The 20,126-nt window shown below is 47.1% G+C and overlaps 1 protein-coding gene across 6 annotated transcripts in view; it reads left to right on the top strand.

The window, feature by feature from the left end:
• Positions 1-20,126, top strand: part of LOC144107866 (CMP-sialic acid transporter-like) — a 112,146-nt gene that overhangs the window by 61,082 nt on the left and 30,938 nt on the right. Inside the window, exons 1-2 of one of the 6 annotated variants that reach the window (XM_077641084.1) lie at positions 1,631-2,005; positions 2,117-4,322. The exons of 1 other annotated variant lie outside the window; for it this stretch is intronic. In XM_077641084.1, the coding sequence (XP_077497210.1) occupies positions 4,287-4,322 (36 nt within the window). In that variant the 5' untranslated portion in view covers positions 1,631-2,005; positions 2,117-4,286. Of the gene's footprint in view, positions 1-1,627; positions 4,323-13,843; positions 13,927-17,345; positions 17,492-20,126 lie in introns of those variants that run through there. 4 more of the 6 variants (XM_077641083.1, XM_077641081.1, XM_077641082.1 and 1 more) reach the window with 4 other exon arrangements.

Below are 20,126 nucleotides of genomic sequence, written 5' to 3' on the forward strand. Positions count from 1 at the left end.
GCCCCCTCGGCTCGTGACATGCGCTCGCGCTGGCTACGTGGGGCCACGTGCGGAGTAGAATAAAGACAGTTGATTCCTGGTTCCCGGCCTTTTCGCCTCGTCCGCGTCGCGCTCCGTTAATTTTGTAGGGAACTAAGTCTCTGTCCCTCTACAGTTTGGTGAACCCGGACGTGAGGGATGCGGATAACGCCGCTTGGAATTTCGGTGTAGAATTTCGCTTGGAAGCCGGTGTGGAATTTCGAAAATGCGGTTGTCCTCGGCGCTGTGGCTCAACAAATTTTGGCTACATCGCGCTAAAAAATATGCGCTTTCGAGACGCTTGCAGGCAAAGTAACCTCTCCAGCCCACATTACTCGTCGAAATAGCCAAAATTTGTCGGACCACAGCGCCAAGGCTAACCGCATTTTCAGAATTCTAACTGATATGAATGTAACTTAAGGTGGGCTACACGCTTCTTTATTATTAAGGAGCTAAAACTGATAATTAAAAATTTAACTCTTCAATATGAGTTAACCAGCCTGTTGATTAGCATGTTTTAACTGTATTCTAATGTACTACACCGTTGACAATGCTATGCCAGAAAAAAACGCTCTTCTAGCTCAAAAATCCTGCTTTAAAAATTATGTGAAGTGTTCGGTGAAACACCCTGTATGCGGGATTGGTCAATATCTGAATTAATAGGTCTTCGGGAATCTTCCTACCATTCCTGGCGAAGTAGTGCAGTGGTCAAACGATCCACCACTGCCCTTCTAAGGCAGCTGCTGCCATCGGTGGGACTTGGGTTGCTTGGGCTGGTTTGCGATCAATATTGCTCTTCGCGAGCAGCCTATCACGATTAATTGAGCTGCCGGCTGCCATGGTACGCGGGCTGCTCATGCTCACCTGCCCACCACAAAACCGGCTTCAGACGGGCAGACAAAAGCACAGCGACTAAATGCGGTGAATGGCCACTATAAGGGCCAGCGCACTAAAAACTCCAAATATTCTAAGTTCTATTCACGACACCATGGGCACAGTTGACCAAAGAACATGCAATACAGCCGGCGGAAGATACGAACGGATACGTTGGAGAAAAATCAAACGTCCTTCCCACACTCACATGACACGCAGTGGATACTGCAAGCAGTTCAAGTCAAGCCAAACGCAGCCTTAGAACAGCAGCCACCCGCACACCCCTTATAAAAATGGTCTACAGACAGTCTATAGACTTCTTATATGCTCTACTACCTTCCTATAGATATTTATTTTTGTCTACTCTTAGTGTATAGACTGTCTGTAGACAAAAGTCTGCTAAAACGGTATGGCCATAAATCTATAGATTGTCTATACACTGTCTTGTATTGCCCATGAACTGGTCTCTAGGGTTCGTCTATAGAGTCTATAGACTTTATCAACAGAGGATTATGGACAGTCTATAGACTGTCTAAAGAAGTTTTTGTAAGGGACCACTGCGATTCCAGACGCGGCGGCATCACAATACGTCCAGTAAGAAACTTGACAAGCCCTCTCATGCTTGAATGGCAAGCCTATGCGGGCACCCATTATTTGAGCGACAAGCAAGCCACAAACAAAACGAAAAGCTCCTACAGGGCACCGTAACTCAGCTGGAGTCCCACCCGTACCTGCCAGCATACGCAGCGCCGCAGGCAGAGCGGAAGCCGCGACGCCGTCAGCCTCCTGAACCTCCAGCCGGCGTTGGGCATCGGACGCATTGAGCCGGTGCTTGTGGATCCAGGAAAGTAGGGTTCCGCCCAAGCAGTGCTTCGATTGTGGTGTGCTAAAATGTGCATAGCGTGGAATGCCTCGGCTTTGGAGTGAATAGCTACACTTCCGTTTGCACAATGCTTCGCAAAACGCCGTGATATCTGCTGTGGTTAGGAAAGACAAGTGCAAGTACGAGCGGTGCACTGTTCGCGAAATTAAGAACGCTCCATAATTCTTGTTTTATACGGAACGTGGACGGCTATGTGCGGTGGCAGCAATTCTTCCAAGTAACTCTTCTCTGGTAAAAGCTTCGCCTATGCTGCACAACTACGCTGTCTAGTCCTACGCCACCTCCGCCAAGTGGCCGTGTTTGCCATCACGTTGGAGGTTGAGCAACTATCTGCATTTATAGGGAAAAGGACCCCGTACCTCTTCAGGATGGACAGGGGCACAGAGGCAACGAGAGGAATTCAGTTTAAGGTATGACGCTCTTTGTTTTCTGCCTTTCTTTATTCCTTGTGTTTTGTGCCAGGCTACAGCCTATTATCCTGTATACACGGGTAATGCTCCCACGCGTATCTTCCACGCGATGTCTTGAGACACACCCGTTTGAGCACTTGCTGCGCTGTCACAGCCAGTAAGCTAGGAAGGCATTCGAAGCTAGGTTGGAACGGTCATGGGGAGCATCTTCCAGATCTTCCCTCCCCCAATAAATCGGCTTGAAATGCAGCGGGAGCAACTCGCACAACACTATGGGCCCAGCGCAAGCATCGCACAAAAAGTTTCTAATGAGCTCCTGTTGAGTGTATGCTTACTGACAGAGCAAGGATATTGAAAGTCCATTGATCGTCAACATGAGCTTTTCACGGGGTCAATTATGGTATCACGATTTAGCGCTGCCGTTAAAACTTTACGGAGAATGCAAGTGCATCTCCACAAGCAGTAGCTCTCATTCCGCCAGCAGTGGCAAACCGCCAGTTGTTAGAGCCACTCCGTATGTCAGCCTCCCGTGGCCTTTCAAGGTGCCTTGTAAGCAACTTGCGAACTAGCAGCTTTCTCTAAGAGTATGCTTTACTTAGCACCGATTGCTTCTTTTCAGGCAAGTTTAGCGTCCTTCTGATTGCAAATAGGGTGCTTCTTAAGGCCAACTAGATAACATCGCCTATATTATTTCACTAAACAGTGAACACGGCGCCACGTCACCTGCCATTTTCTTGCTAAGAGATTTTGCAACAGTACTGATGTTAATTTTAAGCATGAAATGGTTTTATTCTCCTTGTCGGCGCACCGCTGGTGACCTTGACGCCAGAACGGGGGGAGAACACATGCAGAGGTGAACCTAAACAAACTTTGCCGAAGCTCTCAGTTACCCCTAGAGCCTACATGCTGTGCTGCCGCCGGAGCAGCGCATGCGTCAATAACACGGCATCTAGAATGAGTTATTCCACCTGTTACTGCGCATGCGCGGTCCGCGCAGCTGAATAACACGGCATCTAGAATGAGTTATTCCATCTGTTACTGCGCATGCGCGGTCCGCGCAGCTCGTCACAGCGTCCGATTTTTAAAGAATAGACGCGTCGCCGCAACCACGTTCGCTCAAGCGACGTAAGCAGGAGGAGGAGAGAGATTTTAATGAAACAGGAGAGGTCTTCCTGGATCTTGGTCTGCCATGCTACTGCAGACGACGTAAGGGTGTCATCATGCTAGCTACAGCCTATAAATTGAAGTCAGGTGGCAGTAGGGACACTCACCTGTTCCCTCCCCTCACTCCTCTTTGCCGATCATTTCCTCTCGTTCAAGTCGAAGCCATAATCGCTCAAGAACATGTGTTAGTAATGAGTATCCTGAATTTACGCCTTTCATAATGCTGTCACATTTTCTGCTTCGAAAACATTTAAAGAACGACACGTAATGTAGTGGGTCCGGCACATCTTCATTGACGTTGTTCTTCGGTTCCTTGTGAAAGCTAACCGCGGTGCACAACAATTCACGCGTGAAACCAACGTCTGTGAGCGTCGCACAGTAATACATTCGTAGCCCACATCCGCATGTACCGCGTACATCGACAATGTCAACGACAAGAAGCCCTTATTATAGACCAGCAACAGCATACTCATCTGCCGTTACGCCCACCGTAACCGACCATGCGCAGCATTTCCGAACAAGCCATTTTTATTCACATTTTTATATAACCGGCTACGGACCTTTTCATGGTCCTCGGAGCGCGGTAAGCTCGCATTTTCGCCATTCCGGCGCTCGAAGGGGGATCTAAAAAGGGAGCAGAAAAAAAAAACACAGAGCTATAAATGAACAGCAAATCTGACACACAATGAGCCGTTCACGCTGTTCGAGCAGCGCAACGACGAACACAACGCCAGGCGCGCCTCTTCACGCTCGACAGAGCGCGCGTCATCTCAACAGCGTGTTCGCAGCCCCAACACACAGATGGCTCGAGCGCGTCGCCTCAGCAACATACGTGGTGGGCGCAGGACGTGCGTATCGCTTTCTCTTTTGGGCTCCTGCGATTCTTCCGTGCACATCTGGTGCTGCCCGCTCGGAATGCCACCGTTCCCTGAGCCTGGATGAAAATGGCGAGAGTGCTTCGGGATACCAGAGAGGCAAGTGTCTCTTTCGAGGCAACTGCTATAGGATTACACCCCCCCCCCCCCCCCTTCGAATAGCACTGCCGCGCGGTCTAGGACAGAGTCAAGGAATGGCTGTACACGTTCTCCCAAGTTTACTGAATTTTCATTCTTGGGTAGTAAAAATATTCGACGATTTTCGCATCAGAATAAAACATGGTATATTTGATATTCGTAATCGATTCGAAATCCAGGTCTCCTCGCGAAGTCACTCGACAGTGTCCGCCACACATTTTCGTTTTCTCTCATAGAGTGTGCCCATACTTCATCTATTCTACTTAAGGAGGTGCTTTAGTTTTGGCTGTTGTGTTACCTATTATACCTGTAATTAACACACAAATCGCCACATTTAGAGCCGTTCCCGCTTAGGGCAATCCTGTCGCATTAACAGAAAAGTAAACATGCAGAAGTCAAGTCATCGGGAAGCGATATAAAAACGTGAAGGGGATATTAGTGTCATCTTCTGGTTACAGTGAGGCATTCATGCCTAGTGCCGCGCAGTACGCTGTCAGCGTGCTGACAGCAGCGATGGAACTGCCGCTGAGCGATCACGTAATCTGGAGCACGGCACTTTTTCTTGCCTTTGATGCACGGTTTCGAGTTGATGGTGCCTTATTACGGTCACAAGAGTTGTCAATGTCGTTTCGTAAAGTTACAAAAGCTAGCTAACCATGCGACAGCCCCAAATGAGAAGGTGGGGGGGGGGGGGACAGTATGCGAGCAGATGGCACACACTCTAGCCGACGGCACTTGGCGAGCAGGTGGTGCCTGAATATCTGTACCGACGTGTCCGATTTCGCTGAGAAAAAGACTCAAAACTCATACCTACTGTGCTTAATCCAACGACAGTTCCAGCAATTTCTCAAATTTCTGCTGCTGTGACTGAATGCTACTGGTACTTATAAGTCAGCCAGTTTCCGCATGCGTGTACTGCCTTTACCAAAATTAACCGGGTAGTGGTGCTTTGTTTCTTAACCGCGTAGCGATGCCTTTGTGGCAACCCTTAAGCGCTTAATCTGTTTAAAGGAAGAAGAACTCTTGTCCTCATGTTTCGACGCCTTTCGGTCTTTAGGGGCGCCGTAAAGGCTCCGTTATACGGTTGAGAAGCAAAAACCTGCTGCTCCGTTACTTTTGGCAAAGGGGGTACAAGATATGGACCTCTCTCGCTTGAAACCGAATATCAAAATAAATGAATTCGAAGTACTTTTATCGGTGTTTATTCGCTTGAGCTAACAAATCCAATGTCTCGATATAGCGTACCATCCTACCTTGCTATCTTTTTACACGCCTTTATTTGTTGGAGTTTTGCGGAGGAAATTTACTCTTCAGTTCGTTTTGTGACAGTTTGCATTCCTAAAAATACTTAAACTGTATCTTTTCAAAAAGCTTGTCACTGGATATAAGTCGCTGTTGCCTCTGCTAGCGTTGTGCCTCTCTTTTACTACTTCGGTCTAAATGTACATGAAGGGCTAGTTCAAGTGCGTACATGCCTATTCCTAATAGCACCGAAACTGGACACCGAAGCCCTTCTTTTTAAAACTTGGCTTAACAGAAAAGGTGTTATGGTCATTCCCGATAACGGTCGTCAGTGTGGCGCCGCAGGAACTATCAAAAACCTATTTATTTTACTGCAAAGGTGTAATTTTATTCGAGACATTCTACAATGGACATCACAATATGACTTTGAACTCTGAGAGGGCGCGGTGCTTGTCCGCAGCCCGTGAAGTTTTTTTTTTTTAATGTGATCTTTCTCAATTGACTGCACATTCTCTGAGAAACGTAGATGATGTACTGAAATGCTGAACCAATCGTCACCTCAAAGGGGCATTTAAATCAAACAAGATTCAAGAAAACGATATCTGTGACTTAGGTGACTAATGTAACCTGCGTCTAAGATAAGGTGAGGGTATCCGGCGCTGCATTCTTGAGTTGTACCAGACTGCAGTCCTTTTCCTCAATCTAGTGTCCTGCGTTTCTACTGCACAAGTACCAGGAGACTTTGGCTGCCCACCTCTTCTAATACATTTTTCGTACTCTCTCAAACCATATTTTGCTCCGTGCTTCCCGTAACTCAAAGGACGACAAGCCCATTTCCCCTGTACAGCTTCGCTTGTTGTCTCTACAATCCCATAAAGCTAATCTCGTCACCGTTCTTGGGCTAATCTCTAAGTCCTTGTACGAAATCTAATTTTAAGCACAATACCGCGTTCGCAAAAGTCAGCCCCGCAACCATTACACCCTTCGAAAGTTTTCGCATTACTTCATATCTATTTCATCCCCATAGTGCTCTATGCTTCATTATGGACTCGTTCCTGTCTCCTTTCTTCTTGAGACGTTTTAATAGGTTTTTAAAATTCGCTTCCTTCAAAAACTCACACCCCCAAATATTTGCTCTTATTTACGCGTAGTACTCCCACGTCACTGCATTAATGCTGTTCTAATCCCGCGACCGTTAACTCTCTCCGTGCCGTGCTTATTGAGCACGGGTGACCGGCCACACATAGATACTGCGTGCTATTTTAATGCTACCAGTGAACTTTGCGACGCGTTACGCTATCATTTATGTAGTACAAGAACTCAACTTTCAGTTCCCAAGCAATATATAACTCTGCTACGAAGCGGTGAACTTTGGTGCTGGAGGGAAGACCACAGTGCGCAGCTTTTCTTAGTGAGCATGAAAAACACCCTGATGTCCGGACCACCTCGCAAACCATCAAGGCTTTGTCGTTTTTTTTTTTCGACGTGGCGATAATTTATTTTTAATTCTAGTAGTAGAAGTAAGATTGTGAGTGATGTCAGATGGCCTGGCTTTAGTTTGATTATGAATATCTCATGAAAGCAGCACAAAGCATCAACTGCTGTCTGCCTGGAACATTGCTTCTACCTGCTGCCGCTGAACTGATTTGTTGTTATTTAACGTGCAAAAGAGATATTCGCACTACTGTGGACAATGTTGGTTGTGCGTCTACATTATGGGGTCAAGATTTGGTACCGTCATCTCTATAGATACAGCCGTTCCGCCCGAAAAAATAACCTGCCCCCCCCCCCCCCCCCCCTTTACATAGCGCCGTGCGTTAAAGCCACTTGGGCTCTGCGGTGAAGCCAATAGTGCCGTGAGGTGAAGCAGACACGAGATGATATTTTACGATGTTATCGGGCTCTTTTGCCCAACAGCGGCAATAAGATTTCAGTACACACGAATTAGTATGTCTGTATGCTTTTCCTGAGCCAACAACCACGAAATATATCCGATGACTCATAAAAGGCTGAAAGTGCATGGGTGCTTCGGGCAATGCCTTGCTCATTTCTAAGAACGTCCCCGAGTTCCCATGGCTATCTCTAGTGGAGTAATGCCAGCTTGATTTATGCTTTTTTTCTTCCCAGGTTAATGTCCTCAAAGCATTTTACTGCTCTTCTGCACTTGTTGGATGTCTGTACGCGTCTATCAACACTGAGGAGCTCTTTTGCGCAGTGATACATGAGCCTTGGTTAGTGAAGGCTTTTCTTTTGAAGCTGAAAACATCATCCAGGGGCAACTCTATTTTAACGCGTAACACACAATCTCTCCCCCGTCCTTTAACAGATCTGCTGTTACCTAATCCTCCCCAGCTGCTTTTTCCATTTGCTTTGCTCCTAATGCTTCCTTTACTTCCTCTTTCTTCAATGGCGGGATGACTCATTGCTGTGCATAACTCTCTCTATTATTAAAGTTCTAATTACACTGGCTAATCATGCAGCGATGGCGTAGAGGTAGAACATCCGCCTCGCGTGCAAGAGGACCGGGGTTCAAATCCTGGTACCGCGCAATTCTCCACCGGGTTAAAAAAAAAAAAGAAATCCGTGTGTCGATGGAATTGCATAACCAGGCCTGGAGTGCGGCCTTATCTCGGTGACCAGAACCGACAACGCACTCTCTCACCAGAGCAGGATTTGGCCACCCTGGTGTAGTACTTGGCCACAACCTTCTATGATCAAACCAATTAACCCTCGGCCCTCAGTCCCCAGCGGCTGCAGAGCAACTGACCACGGCGGCGGTCAGACCTGTGACGCAGCGGGACCTGGAAGAGCCCCAATGGTGAGATAAAAAATGAAATCGACTTCATGCTATGCGCTAAACCTGGCATCATTCAGGATGTGGCCGTCCTCGGAAGGGTGCGTTGCAACGACCATAGAATGGTAAGGTCTAGAATTAGCTTAGACTTGAAGAGGGAACGGAAGAAGCTAGCGAAGAAGAAGACCATTAACGAGTTAGCCGTAAGAGGGAAAGCACAGGAGTTTAGGATAGCGCTGCAAAACAGATATTCGGCCTTAACTGAGGAAGATGATCTTGTTGTTCATTCAATGCACGATAACCTGACATCAATAATTACGGAGTGCGCAGTAGAAGTAGGCGGTAGGACAGTTCGAAAAGATACCGGGAAGCTATCTCAGGTGACGAAAGATCTGATTAAGAAGCGCCAAAACATGAAGGCATCTAACACTACGGATAGAATAGAACTAACGGAGCTATCAAAGTTAATAAATAAGCGCAAGGTAGCCGACATAAGGAAGTTTAATATGGAGAGAATCGAGCATGCTATAAAGAACGGAGGTAGCCTAAAAACAGTGAAGAGGAAACTAGGCATAGGTAAAAACCAGATGTATGCATTAAGAGACAAGCAGGGCACTGTCATTAGCAATATGGATAAGATAGTTAACGTAGCCGAAGAGTTCTATACAGACCTGTACAGTAGCCAATGTAATCAGAGCGCTAATGAGAAAGACAGCAGTGCACAGCAATGCGTCATCCCGCCAGTAACGAAAGATGAAGTAAAGAAAGCCTTAGAAGCAATGAAAAGGGGAAAAGCAGCTGGGGAGGATCAGGTAACAGCAGATCTGTTGAAGGATGGAGGGGACATCGTGCTAGAAAAACTATCCACCCTGTATACGCAATGCCTTATGACCTCGACTGTACCAGAAGCTTGGAAGAATGCAAAAGATTATCTTAATTCATAAGAAGGGAGACGCCAAGGACTTGAAAAATTACAGGCCGATCAGCTTACAATCCGTTGCCTACAAAGTATTTACTAAGGTAATCGCTAATAGAGTCAGGGCAACGTTAGACTTTAATCAACCAAATGATCAGGCAGGCTTTCGTAAAGGATATTCCACAATATATCATATTCACACTATCAATCAGGTGATAGAGAAATGCGCAGAATATAACCAACCTCTATATATAGCTTTCATTGATTACGAGAAAGCATTCGATTCAGTGGAAACCTCAGCAGTCATACAGGCATTGCGTAATCAGGGGGTAGAAGAGCCTTATGTCAAAATACTGGAAGATATAGATAGCAACTGCACAGCTACTATAGTCCTCCATAAAGTCAGCAATAAAATTCCAATAAGCAAGGGCGTCAGGCAAGGAGACACGATCTCGCCAATGTTGTTCACCGCATGTTTGCAGGAGGTATTTCGAGGCCTGAATTGGGAACAGTTGGGAATAAGAATAAATGGAGAATACCTAAATAATCTGCGATTTGCTGATGACATTGCCTTGCTGAGTCACTCAGGAGGTGAACTGCAAATCATGATCAACGAGTTAGACAGGCAGAGCAGATCGATGGGTCTAAAAATTAACATGCAGAAAACCAAGGTAATGTTCAACAACTTAGCAAGGGAACAACAGTTCACAATTGGCAGCGAGAGCCTAGAAATTGTGCCGGAATACGCCTACTTAGGGCAGGTAGTGACAGCTGATCCGGATCATGAGAGGGAGATAACTAGAAGGATAAGAATGGGGTGGAGCGCATATGGCAAATTCTCGCAGATCATGAATGGCAGTTTACCAATTTCCCTCAAGAGGAAAGTGTACAACAGCATAATCTTACCGGTACTCACCTACGGGGCAGAAACGTGGAGGCTAACGAAAAGAGTTCAGCTTAAGTTAAGGACAACGCAGCGAGCCATGGAAAGAAAAATGATAGGTGTAACGTTAAGAGATCGGAAGCGGGCAGAGTGGGTGAGGGAACAAACACGGGTTAATGACACCCTAGTCGAAATCAAGAGAAAGAAATGGGCTTGGGCAGGGCATGTAATGCGAAGGCAAGATAACCGCTGGTCTTTAAGGGTAACGGAGTGGGTTCCAAGAGAAAGTAAGCGTAGCAGGGGGCGGCAGAAGGTTAGATGGGCGGAGGAGATTAAGAAGTTTGCAGGCAAAGGGTGGATGCAGCTGGCAAAGGATAGGGTTAATTGGAGAGACATGGGAGAGGCCTTTGCCCTGCAGTGGGTGTAGTAAGGCTGATGATGATGATGATGATGATGATGATGATGATGATGATGATGATGATGACATTGGCTACTGTGTCGCCGCGGTGGCTGAGTGGTTATGGCGCTCGGCTGCTGGCCCGAAAGACGTGGGTTCGATCCCGGCCGCGGCGGTCGAATTTCGATGGAGGCGAAATTCTAGTGGCCCGTGTACTGTGCGTGGTCAGTGCACGTTAAAGAACCCCAGTTGGTCGAAATTTCCGGAGCCCTTCACTACGGCGTCTCTCATAGCCTGAGTCGCTTTGGGACGTTAAACCCCCTTAAACCTTAAACCAAACATCGGCTACTATATAGATTTCTGTTGAACTATCATTCTACATTAACTATCTTATCCATATTGCTAATGACATTGCCATCCTTGCCTCTAAGCGCATACATCTGGTTTTTACCCATACCTAGTTTCTTCTTCACCGCTTTTAGGCTTCAGCGCTTTTAGGCTACTGATCCGGAGTTCCCGGGTTCGAACTCGACCGCGGCAGATGCGTTTTTATGGAGGCAAAACGCTAAGGCGTTTGTGTGCTGTGCGATGTCAGTGCACGTTAAAGATCCCCAGGTGGTCGAAATTATTCCGGAGCCCTCCACTACGGCACCTCTTTCTTCCTTTCTTCTTTCACTCCCTCCTTTAACCCTTCCCTCACGGCGCAGTTCAGGTGTCCAATGATATATGAGACAGATACTGCGCCATTTCCTTCGCCCCCCCCCCCCCAGAAATACAATTAAAAAAATTAATTTTAGGCTGCCTCCGTTCTTTAGAGCATGCTCGATTCTCTTCATATTGAACTTCGTTATCTCGGCTACCTTGCGCTTATTTAGTAACTTCGATAGCTATGCTTGTTCTATTCTCTCTGTAGGGTTAGACGCCCTCATGCTTTGACGTTTCTTGATCAGATCTTTCGTCTCCTGAGATAGCTTGCCGGTATCCTGTCGAACCATCCTACCACCTACTTCTACGGTGGACTCCGCAATGATAGCTGCCAGATTATCGTTCATTGTATGAACATTAAGATTGTCTTCTTCACCTAAGGCTGAACATCGGTTCTGTAGCGATATCTTGAATACCTCTATTTTCCCTCTTACCGCTGACTCGTTAATGGACTACCTCTTCAAGGCTAAGCTAATTCGAGACGTTACCATTCTGTGGTCGCTACAGCGGATCTTTCCGATGACGTCCACATCCTGAAAAATGCCAGGTTCAATGCCAATGCTAGGACTGCAGATAACAGCAGGAAGGCACATGACCATGGGAGGGGGTAACGAGGAGTAGACAAATTCTGCAGTTTTCACGGTGGTCAATGACTTCACTTTGCTCTGATCAGGCCACTAAGGTACCTTTGTATAGTAAATTTAGTCTGCTGCGCAGCCAATCTTGTAGTTACCTGCGTACCCCGTCAGACTTGTTCTATAGATTTAGACAATGCATCCTTATTTTGCGGCCCCAGTTCAGTAATTTACCATGTCGAAAGTTCATCGGGACCGGTTTCTGTATTGTTTGGGATCCTTTCTAGCGCTGTCATCTAGCCCAGGTTTCCCAGGCTTAACTTTTCGTCTGCCATCTGCAGCGTTACACAGCCTAGAAACCTCCCCTCCAGTTACTTTACATGTCTCGCAAATTAACCTGTCCTTGTGGCCCAAAGGCGCTCTCCCTTTTAGATTATCGGCTTTGTCGTTATATACAGAATCATCTGTACTTTCGGCCTTCCTACCTAAGCCATTCGTAAGATTCCGCAATTTCGTCAGATCTTCCCTATTGATTTCCCTCACCTCCATCATCCAACGACTGCTTCCCGCTTTAATTTTCGCGTCTCTGAGCTCGTGGACATGTATTTTGTGTTGTCTGCGTATGTCCCAATCCGTGTTCACCTGTAACTGTCTAAGTCCGCCCTTTTTGGCCGCTTTTAACTCCCCCGATGCCTGTCTCCTGAGTTCAACTGCTTTTTTTTAATTTCCAAATTCCACCAGCTTCGAGGCTTCTTTCTTACTTTCCAGTAGTCATTTTCTTTATCCTTTCCAATTTTTTTCCTGATTAAGCTAATTAGTTAGTCTTTTACAATTAATATTTCGCTTCGATTCGTGTTGCTACTTTGTCCACTCTTCCACGACGTCAGCCACTTGTTTGCTGGTCGAAAAGGTTTTGTCTTCACCGTAGCCTAACTATGTCGCTTTGTCTACGTTGCACGATTAATCCATTTATGGTAACTCCCTAATCTATACAAACCCTCTCCACCTATTTTCTCATGCTTTAACTTTTCGTAAATATATTCTTTGACAGTGCAGTAGTCAATGCTCGACTGTCGGTTTCCCGATTCGCGAATTATCTGCCCTTCACATTTGCCTTCTCTATTAACTATGACGAGGTCCTGTTTTCCGCCTACGTTTAATAAGCGAAATGCGCAGCGCCATCTATTGCGCGTATCGCAAATAACTTGGCCCACCTGGTTCAGTCTAGAAAACTAAACCGCTGTCCTGTTTCATTTACGCGCTTTAAACTTGTATGCTGCTGTAAAGCAAGGTTAGCACTGCTGCTTTCTTCACAATATCGCTCTCCGCCCATGTCATGTTCCCCGCTGTTCACAACGGCGTAATCGCCGAAAAACAAAAAAATGCCGTTATACTATAATCAACTACAGTTACGATCGCTGGAACGTTGCGAGAACACGTATAACTAGCAACGAGGTATCACTGCCGATGGAAACGGGAGCGCGAATGACACACGCACACTGCACGCACAAAACACAAAACGTACGCACTACACGCCAACGAACACTGTGCAGCGTACGCCGCATTGAATCACTGGTTAACGAACAGCGGCGGTCTCCCGACGGCTCCGAGCAGTGCCGCAGTAGACTAAATGCCCCCATGCTATCGTTGTCGCCGAGCGCGTTCAAATCCGGGCACGCAACGAGTTTTGCACTGAATTAATGAGCTATGAGTTGATGGCGTGAACGTCAGCTTGTGAGCACGGCCAGAAACAGAATCTCGAGCAGTCAAGGAAAGTACGCCTACGCTACCCCTCTCATAGTACGCCGCGGCAGGCTGCTGCCGCCCGGTTTGTAAACAGCGACTACGACGCCGTTGCTAAGCTGTGCCCGGACAAGATGGCCTCCCGATCAAGAAAAATACGTCACTTCCGCCACACTTTTCTCCCATGTTGTTCTATGGGAAGGGCCTCTCCTGAATTTTCCTTTCCCCATGGTGTGGCGGGTGCACCTCCAACGCACTGTTGTGTGCAGCTATGCGCTCAGTGAGGATGTACGATGCGCGCGGGAATAAGGTGCGTTTTAGCTACATGTTTATTATTTTTTTGTACTGCGCGAGAACGTTAAATGAAAACAAACGCAATGCGAGGTATGTTAAGGGCGCCGACCCGTTAACAGCTTACGTTGTCTGCTCAAACTTTTCACAAGCGATGTTTGCAAATTACCACACGCAGAAGAAGCTCTGCTGTTTGTGATCAAAATGGGCCAATTTCCTGCATTTGTCAACCCTCCGACAGCGCAACTCATTCCGGCGTTGAGAGATAGAGACATGCTTCACTGAACGACAGAACAGACGAGCGGGATTCTTCAGGCTGGCATACGCGTTGTTGCTCAACCGTGCAGTCCGACTGAAATGACCTTTCATTACTCCGTGACATTAATCCATGCCGCAACAACGGGCACTCAATTAGCTTCAGCTAGGTAACCTCGACCACTGAGCCCATTGCGTACAGACGCACTGAAAGGCAACCATGCGCCGATTACTGCTTAGTTCTCTACTTCTGCAGTTTAGTTCTCACCGTAGTGTTTATTTTTATAAACGCCATCAAAAACACTGATGGCTGCGCAGTCGTCGCAAGGAGGCACGTGGGCACGTACTGTACGGCACTGACGTCATGCCATCGCGCCTGCATCTCATGAGGGTCGATGCGTCCTTGTGATGTAATATGAAGCTTGAAAGCTGATGTGTGAAGGTTCCTTTTGTTCTGTTTTTTTTTTCTGGTATCATCGACTTAAAAGAGAATGCAGTTATTTGCAAAAAGTTTGTAATGTCTATTAGGCTAAGCAGAGGGACGCAAATCCACAAAACGTAGGACACGTATCGGGTACGCTTTGAAAACAGCCCGGTTTTATTGTGAGTGTGGCAATTAAGCGGCAGCACCTGGCTCCGCGACAAAGTAAGTTTCCCATTGTCCAGCTTTGGGTGTCCAGCCAAGTGTCGGAATCCTCCACGCAGAGCCCCCTCAGCAACTGCTGTAGGCCCCTTCTCCAACTCAGGGGCGCCCCTCTTGTCCTCAAGGAAGGCTGCTATAATTTAGGAAGTATAGGCGTCTGAAAGAAAAATACTCCGGACGCCTTCGCTTGCGTTATATTAAACAAGACGCCCTGTGTTAAGAAAATATCTCATCCAGACACAGTTTCATCCGAATCGACAGTGCGAACTGCGCCGGGCTCTTTAACGTTGGCGTTGAAAATCGTGGACAAACAGGAAACTATTAAAGCATCGCACGTGCATTTTATTTATAGTCACAGGGTTGGCAACGCAGCTGCCCGACAGCCGTGTGTTGTTACGGCGCAGTGAAAGCAGCTGCTGACGCCGGCGCGCACGAATGTATCATTTTCCATACCACTATAGCTGGCTTCAGGCCAACGCTTTAAATATGAATGTACGACGCAAAACAACCATGCAAGGTAGTGGGTGAACATACCGCACGCGTTCCTCGACGAGGCGAATTTTTCATCCTCTTCAAAATGAAACAGCGATGCTTCAACACAGTTGTAAATCTGTGCAGTACAACGAAAACCTGCCAGTGTATGGCTTACCCATCCCAGAGCCGATTCTTGCCGTCTTTGGCTGGAGTGCTAAATTTCAAGCGAAGCTGTAATGGCAAGCGAAGCAGTTATGCTTAGCAATGCTGGCGCTGACTAAACTACAACAACGGAGCTGCATTTCATGACAGATGATCAGCATAAGCAGCCCAGCGGCTGAGGCTGGGCTTTTGAAATTCAACTCAAGATTTTCAAGAGCGCTTCACCGGTATCAAGGAAGCACGCGTAGCAGACGATTCATCAGTTCGAGCGAATCAATATGCCGATCGGAAACAGCAAGCGCAGTTTTCCCTTAAGAAAATTACTTTAGATAGTCCATAAACTTCCCATAGCCTTTTGTCTAACATCTATAGACTCTCTATAGACAATTTTATAGCTAGTCTATAAGCAATAGAGATGCTATAGAGGTCTGTACGCAATCTATAGAATTATGACCAGACACTTTTAGTAGACTTTCGTCTGTAGGCCTATAGACAGTCTATAGACCATTTTTATAAGCGTCAGACGTTCAAGCAGATTAGCACATCGTCTATTTTGTTCAGAAGAAAAAAAAATCGATGGAATCCTCCTGTGTTCTTTCACGGCCACCTCCACAGGGCCACACCCCGCATCGTGTGGTGAAGTGCGAATAGGGCGGGTTGGATTGGAGGTTCGAAATAAGTACTCTGCTTCCTTCGTTAGCAGATCGGGGTACGCTTACCCAATGTCCTCCAGGAACCCGTCTGAACACTAGCAAAAAGAGTTCAACCCCTTCAATTCGTGTGCAAAACTTCCTGACGAGCGGTTTGGGCAGAGCTTGCCGCAGAAATGCCATTCGCATTAGGGGAGAGGGCTGGCTGTTCTAGAGTCATTACAAGTACATCAGGGGTGTGTTTTTCAACGTTGACGCTAACGAGAAGCGTAAGCAAAAATGAAATCACTTCACACGACCGTGATTTCACAACGCACCGTGGTAGAATGGAGGTCATCAATCGCACCACGCAGCATGGCACCATGTCCACCTACAGCCACACGATGGTGTGCCTTTGCGAATTTATGATGATGATGGTGATGATGATGTAATCAGGCTTAATGTCACATGCCAACGGTGGGGGGATTGGCCATGGTGCATTGTGGATACGAACGCACTCATGGACAAGGAGCAGAGTATTTGGATAATTTTGTGCCTTATACTAGAATTTGTACAAAAAAAAAAGAACGGAAACGAAAAAGCAGTGAATTCCAATTATAGCAGAGCAATCTACCTGATATAATTATATAGTCGTAAATGTAATCGCACACTGATTTCAGGGCATATCCTTTGGTTAATTTCTATCGTTCGTTTTCTTCACCGCCGTGTGAAAAAGAAGTAATCCCGTGCGCCACCGAAACAATCCCGCGCTTTCCGGCTCTCAATGTATCTCCGCGCCGCACCAGCGCCACTTTCGGACCTCACAAGTCGGTGACAAAGAACGGCATTCAGCCAGAAATAGCGCTTGAGCTATCTGCTACACTGGCTGTCATGATTGGTCAAAGCTTACGAGCGTTTAAAAGAGCGTCTTGCTGGCCATATTGGTTATTTACTGTACATCTTTGGTTACAGGAGCGAAAACAGACACAACACAGGTGCTCCGTCCCGTCCTTCTGCCTTGTGTTGCGTCTGTTTTCGCGCCTGTAAACAAAGAGGCTTACGAGCGCTGGCGAATCAAAAACGTTCCCAAGAGTGAACTGCTTTGTCGCTTCGGGCTCCGACCGCAAGGCGCCAGGTCTAGCTTCATCAGCGTTGTTGCACTGTTTTGACGAGCAAGGCCTTTATGCTCCTCCGGCGACCGGGCGCCGCCAAGCTTCCGTTTGTCGCACAAGGGGTGAGGAGTTGCCTTTTCATCGACACATCTGTCACGCGCCGGTATGCGCCCACCTGCGCCGCTCTAACAGCCAAACAATGACGACGACAGGGCCGTCGAGGCAAGGTGTCCTCACTAGCTTCGCGGCAGAGTTATGCTAGCCGCAGCTCACGCTGGATGTTTGAGGAACGCTGCTCAGACTTCTCAGGTACGACGTGTACGGTTTCTTTTCTTTTTCTTGTGTGACGGGACTACCAAATTTTGGGTAAGATGTCATTTCCACAGCAGGAAAACCTGAGGAGCGTGTCTGAGTACCGAAAAAATAACGCTTGGCCTGCTGTGTACGACCCCTCTTATCTCGTTATCTCTCGTTATCGTCCAGAAATGAACAGAAATGAAATGAAATTGGTTTGGGGGGAAATGGCGCAGTATCTGTCTCACATATTGTTAGACACCTAAAGCGCGCCGTAAGGGAAGGGATCATGGGGGACTGAGAGGAAAGGAAGAAATAGGTGCCGTAGTGGAGGGCTCCGGAATAATTTCGACCACCTGGGGATCTTTAACGTGCACTGACATCGCGCAGCACACGGGCGTCTTAGCGTTTCGCTTCCATCGAAACGCTGCCTCCGCGGTCGGGTTCTAACCCGGTTACTCCGGATCAGTAGCCGAGCGCTCTAACCACCGAGTCACCGCGGCGGAGTAATTACGATTCTCCCTAACCCCTAATGCGAAATTTGAGCGCAGCTCTGTCGGTGTCTCAGGCTTTGTAGGCTCGTCGTTTGGCCTTGCTGAGCCGTCTGCACGTCTGGAGACTATATTAGTTCGATAGTAGCATTAGTTCATGACGATGTGCAATGCACAGCGCTCGACAATGTGCGTATTAGTTCGATAGCACTATTAATTGACAAAGATGACGATGTGCAATTGCACAGCTCGAGAGTGTTGCAAGAGGCGTGGTCGGCTACGGCTATAGCCTGGTACTCTTGTTCTGTGGCCAACGAAGCTGATTTGTTCTCGGCGCCGCGAGTTCAAATCCTTGTCTCGGCAATGTTTATTTTAGTGTATTTAATTATTTAATGTTTGGCTCGGCTAGACCAGCGGCGGCGATGCGGCTCAATGCACGAACGGGCGCTTAAGTGTTGCACTTTAAAGGTGCCATCTGGTATGGTGGTCACACGCGGCAAAAATTGCGTATGCGCAGGTGTGTCGCCCACACTCGGTATCACTAATGGCAGCGCGTTTCTCGTTGTGCTTGAGGTCTCTATTATCGTCCTGGATATTTCGGCTACTCCACAGCTATCTATGCAGAACTCCTTGGCTGCCTTAGAGGAGCAGTCTATTCTCGGAGACGAGTGCAATAATACAGGCGTATTCTGACATATGCTCACCCCATAACGACAATAACGAGAGATAAACTCACGGTTTAAGCGGGAATTGGTATTTTCAATCGGCAAAGAAAGTGACATCTGAGCGGATGGTAGCGCCACAATGTGTTCTCTTATTGCAGCTAACAAAGCAGACCCCTTTTTATGACAATGCCTCAGCGTCGACAGTTATTTTGGCTAGTATCACCTTAAGGCCGCCCGCTTTACACTCTTTCAATGTAAAACGGCTCCTTTTTTTTAAGCTTGCTTAATAATCTTTTAAAATATTTTAGAAAAATAAATTACACAAGAGACGCCGTCGTTATACTTGTAAACGCGCTGCCATCGCCAGCCCTGCTTCTGCAGGGAAAGCAATTCCTGACACCTGTGATAGTGGTTAGGGCGCTCGGCTGCTGATCCGGAGTTCCCGGGTCCGAACCCGACCGCGGCGGCTGCGTTTCGATGGAGGCGAAACGCTAAGGCGCCCGTGTGCTGTGCGGTGTCAGTGCACGTTAAAGATCCCCAGGTGGTCGAAATTATTCCGGAGCCTTCCACTGCGGCACCTCTTTCTTCCTTTCTTCTTTGACTCCGTCCTATATCCCTTCCCTTACGGCGCGGTTCAGGTGCCCAAGGATATCGAGACAGATACTGTGCCATTTTCCTTTCCCCAAAAACCAATTAACATTAACATTAACCTGTGATAGACATCACCTGTATTCATTTGTTGATATAATTTTTAAAACCACATCAGTGATCTCAAATATAGTTTTAATAAAGCCTGTGCATCTCACTAATAGTTTAGCTCATAATCCTGAATACCTAGGCGGCACGGCAGTCGTTTGTTTACAGTGCTGCAAAGAGTCACCGTGGTGACTATATTTCGTGTCCTCTACGTCAGGGTTCGCAGCCGTTGCCTACCATTAGAAGGCGAGGCTACAATACGGAAAAGGTAGGCCTTCAATTGTTGTATTTATCAGCGCATGTGACGAGTATTCCTTTGAGCCTTCAATAGTAGCAAAAAAAGTTTACTGGACAATGGTGATTAGACTGTCCCATTAACTATGTTATCTATATTGGTTATAACATCGCCCTTCTTATGTCTTAGCCAGTACATGTTTTTTGGTTACGCTTAGTTTCCGTTTGACCAATTTTAGGAAACCTTCGTTCTTTAGAGCGTGCTCCACGTTCTGCATATTACGTTTCCATTGGTTGGTTATACCGTGCGCTTATGATTTCGTTTGACAGGTCTGAGAGCTCTGTTCTGTCTATGGGGTTAGAGGCTTTCACACTTTAACGTTTCTTAATAGGATCTTTTGTCTCTTGAGGGATCTTAACAGTATCCTAACTAGTTTCCCTACTTACTACTTCCATTGCGCACAACGTAATGACATCAGTCAGGTTATTGTTGATTGCTTGAGCACTATGGTCGTCGTTAAAGAGGGGTGTCTGTTCCGCAGCAAGATCCTAAATTCCTGTACG

This window comes from Amblyomma americanum, chromosome 10 (assembly GCF_052857255.1).
Source record: "Amblyomma americanum isolate KBUSLIRL-KWMA chromosome 10, ASM5285725v1, whole genome shotgun sequence".
In the NCBI taxonomy this organism is placed as follows: domain Eukaryota; kingdom Metazoa; phylum Arthropoda; class Arachnida; order Ixodida; family Ixodidae; genus Amblyomma; species Amblyomma americanum.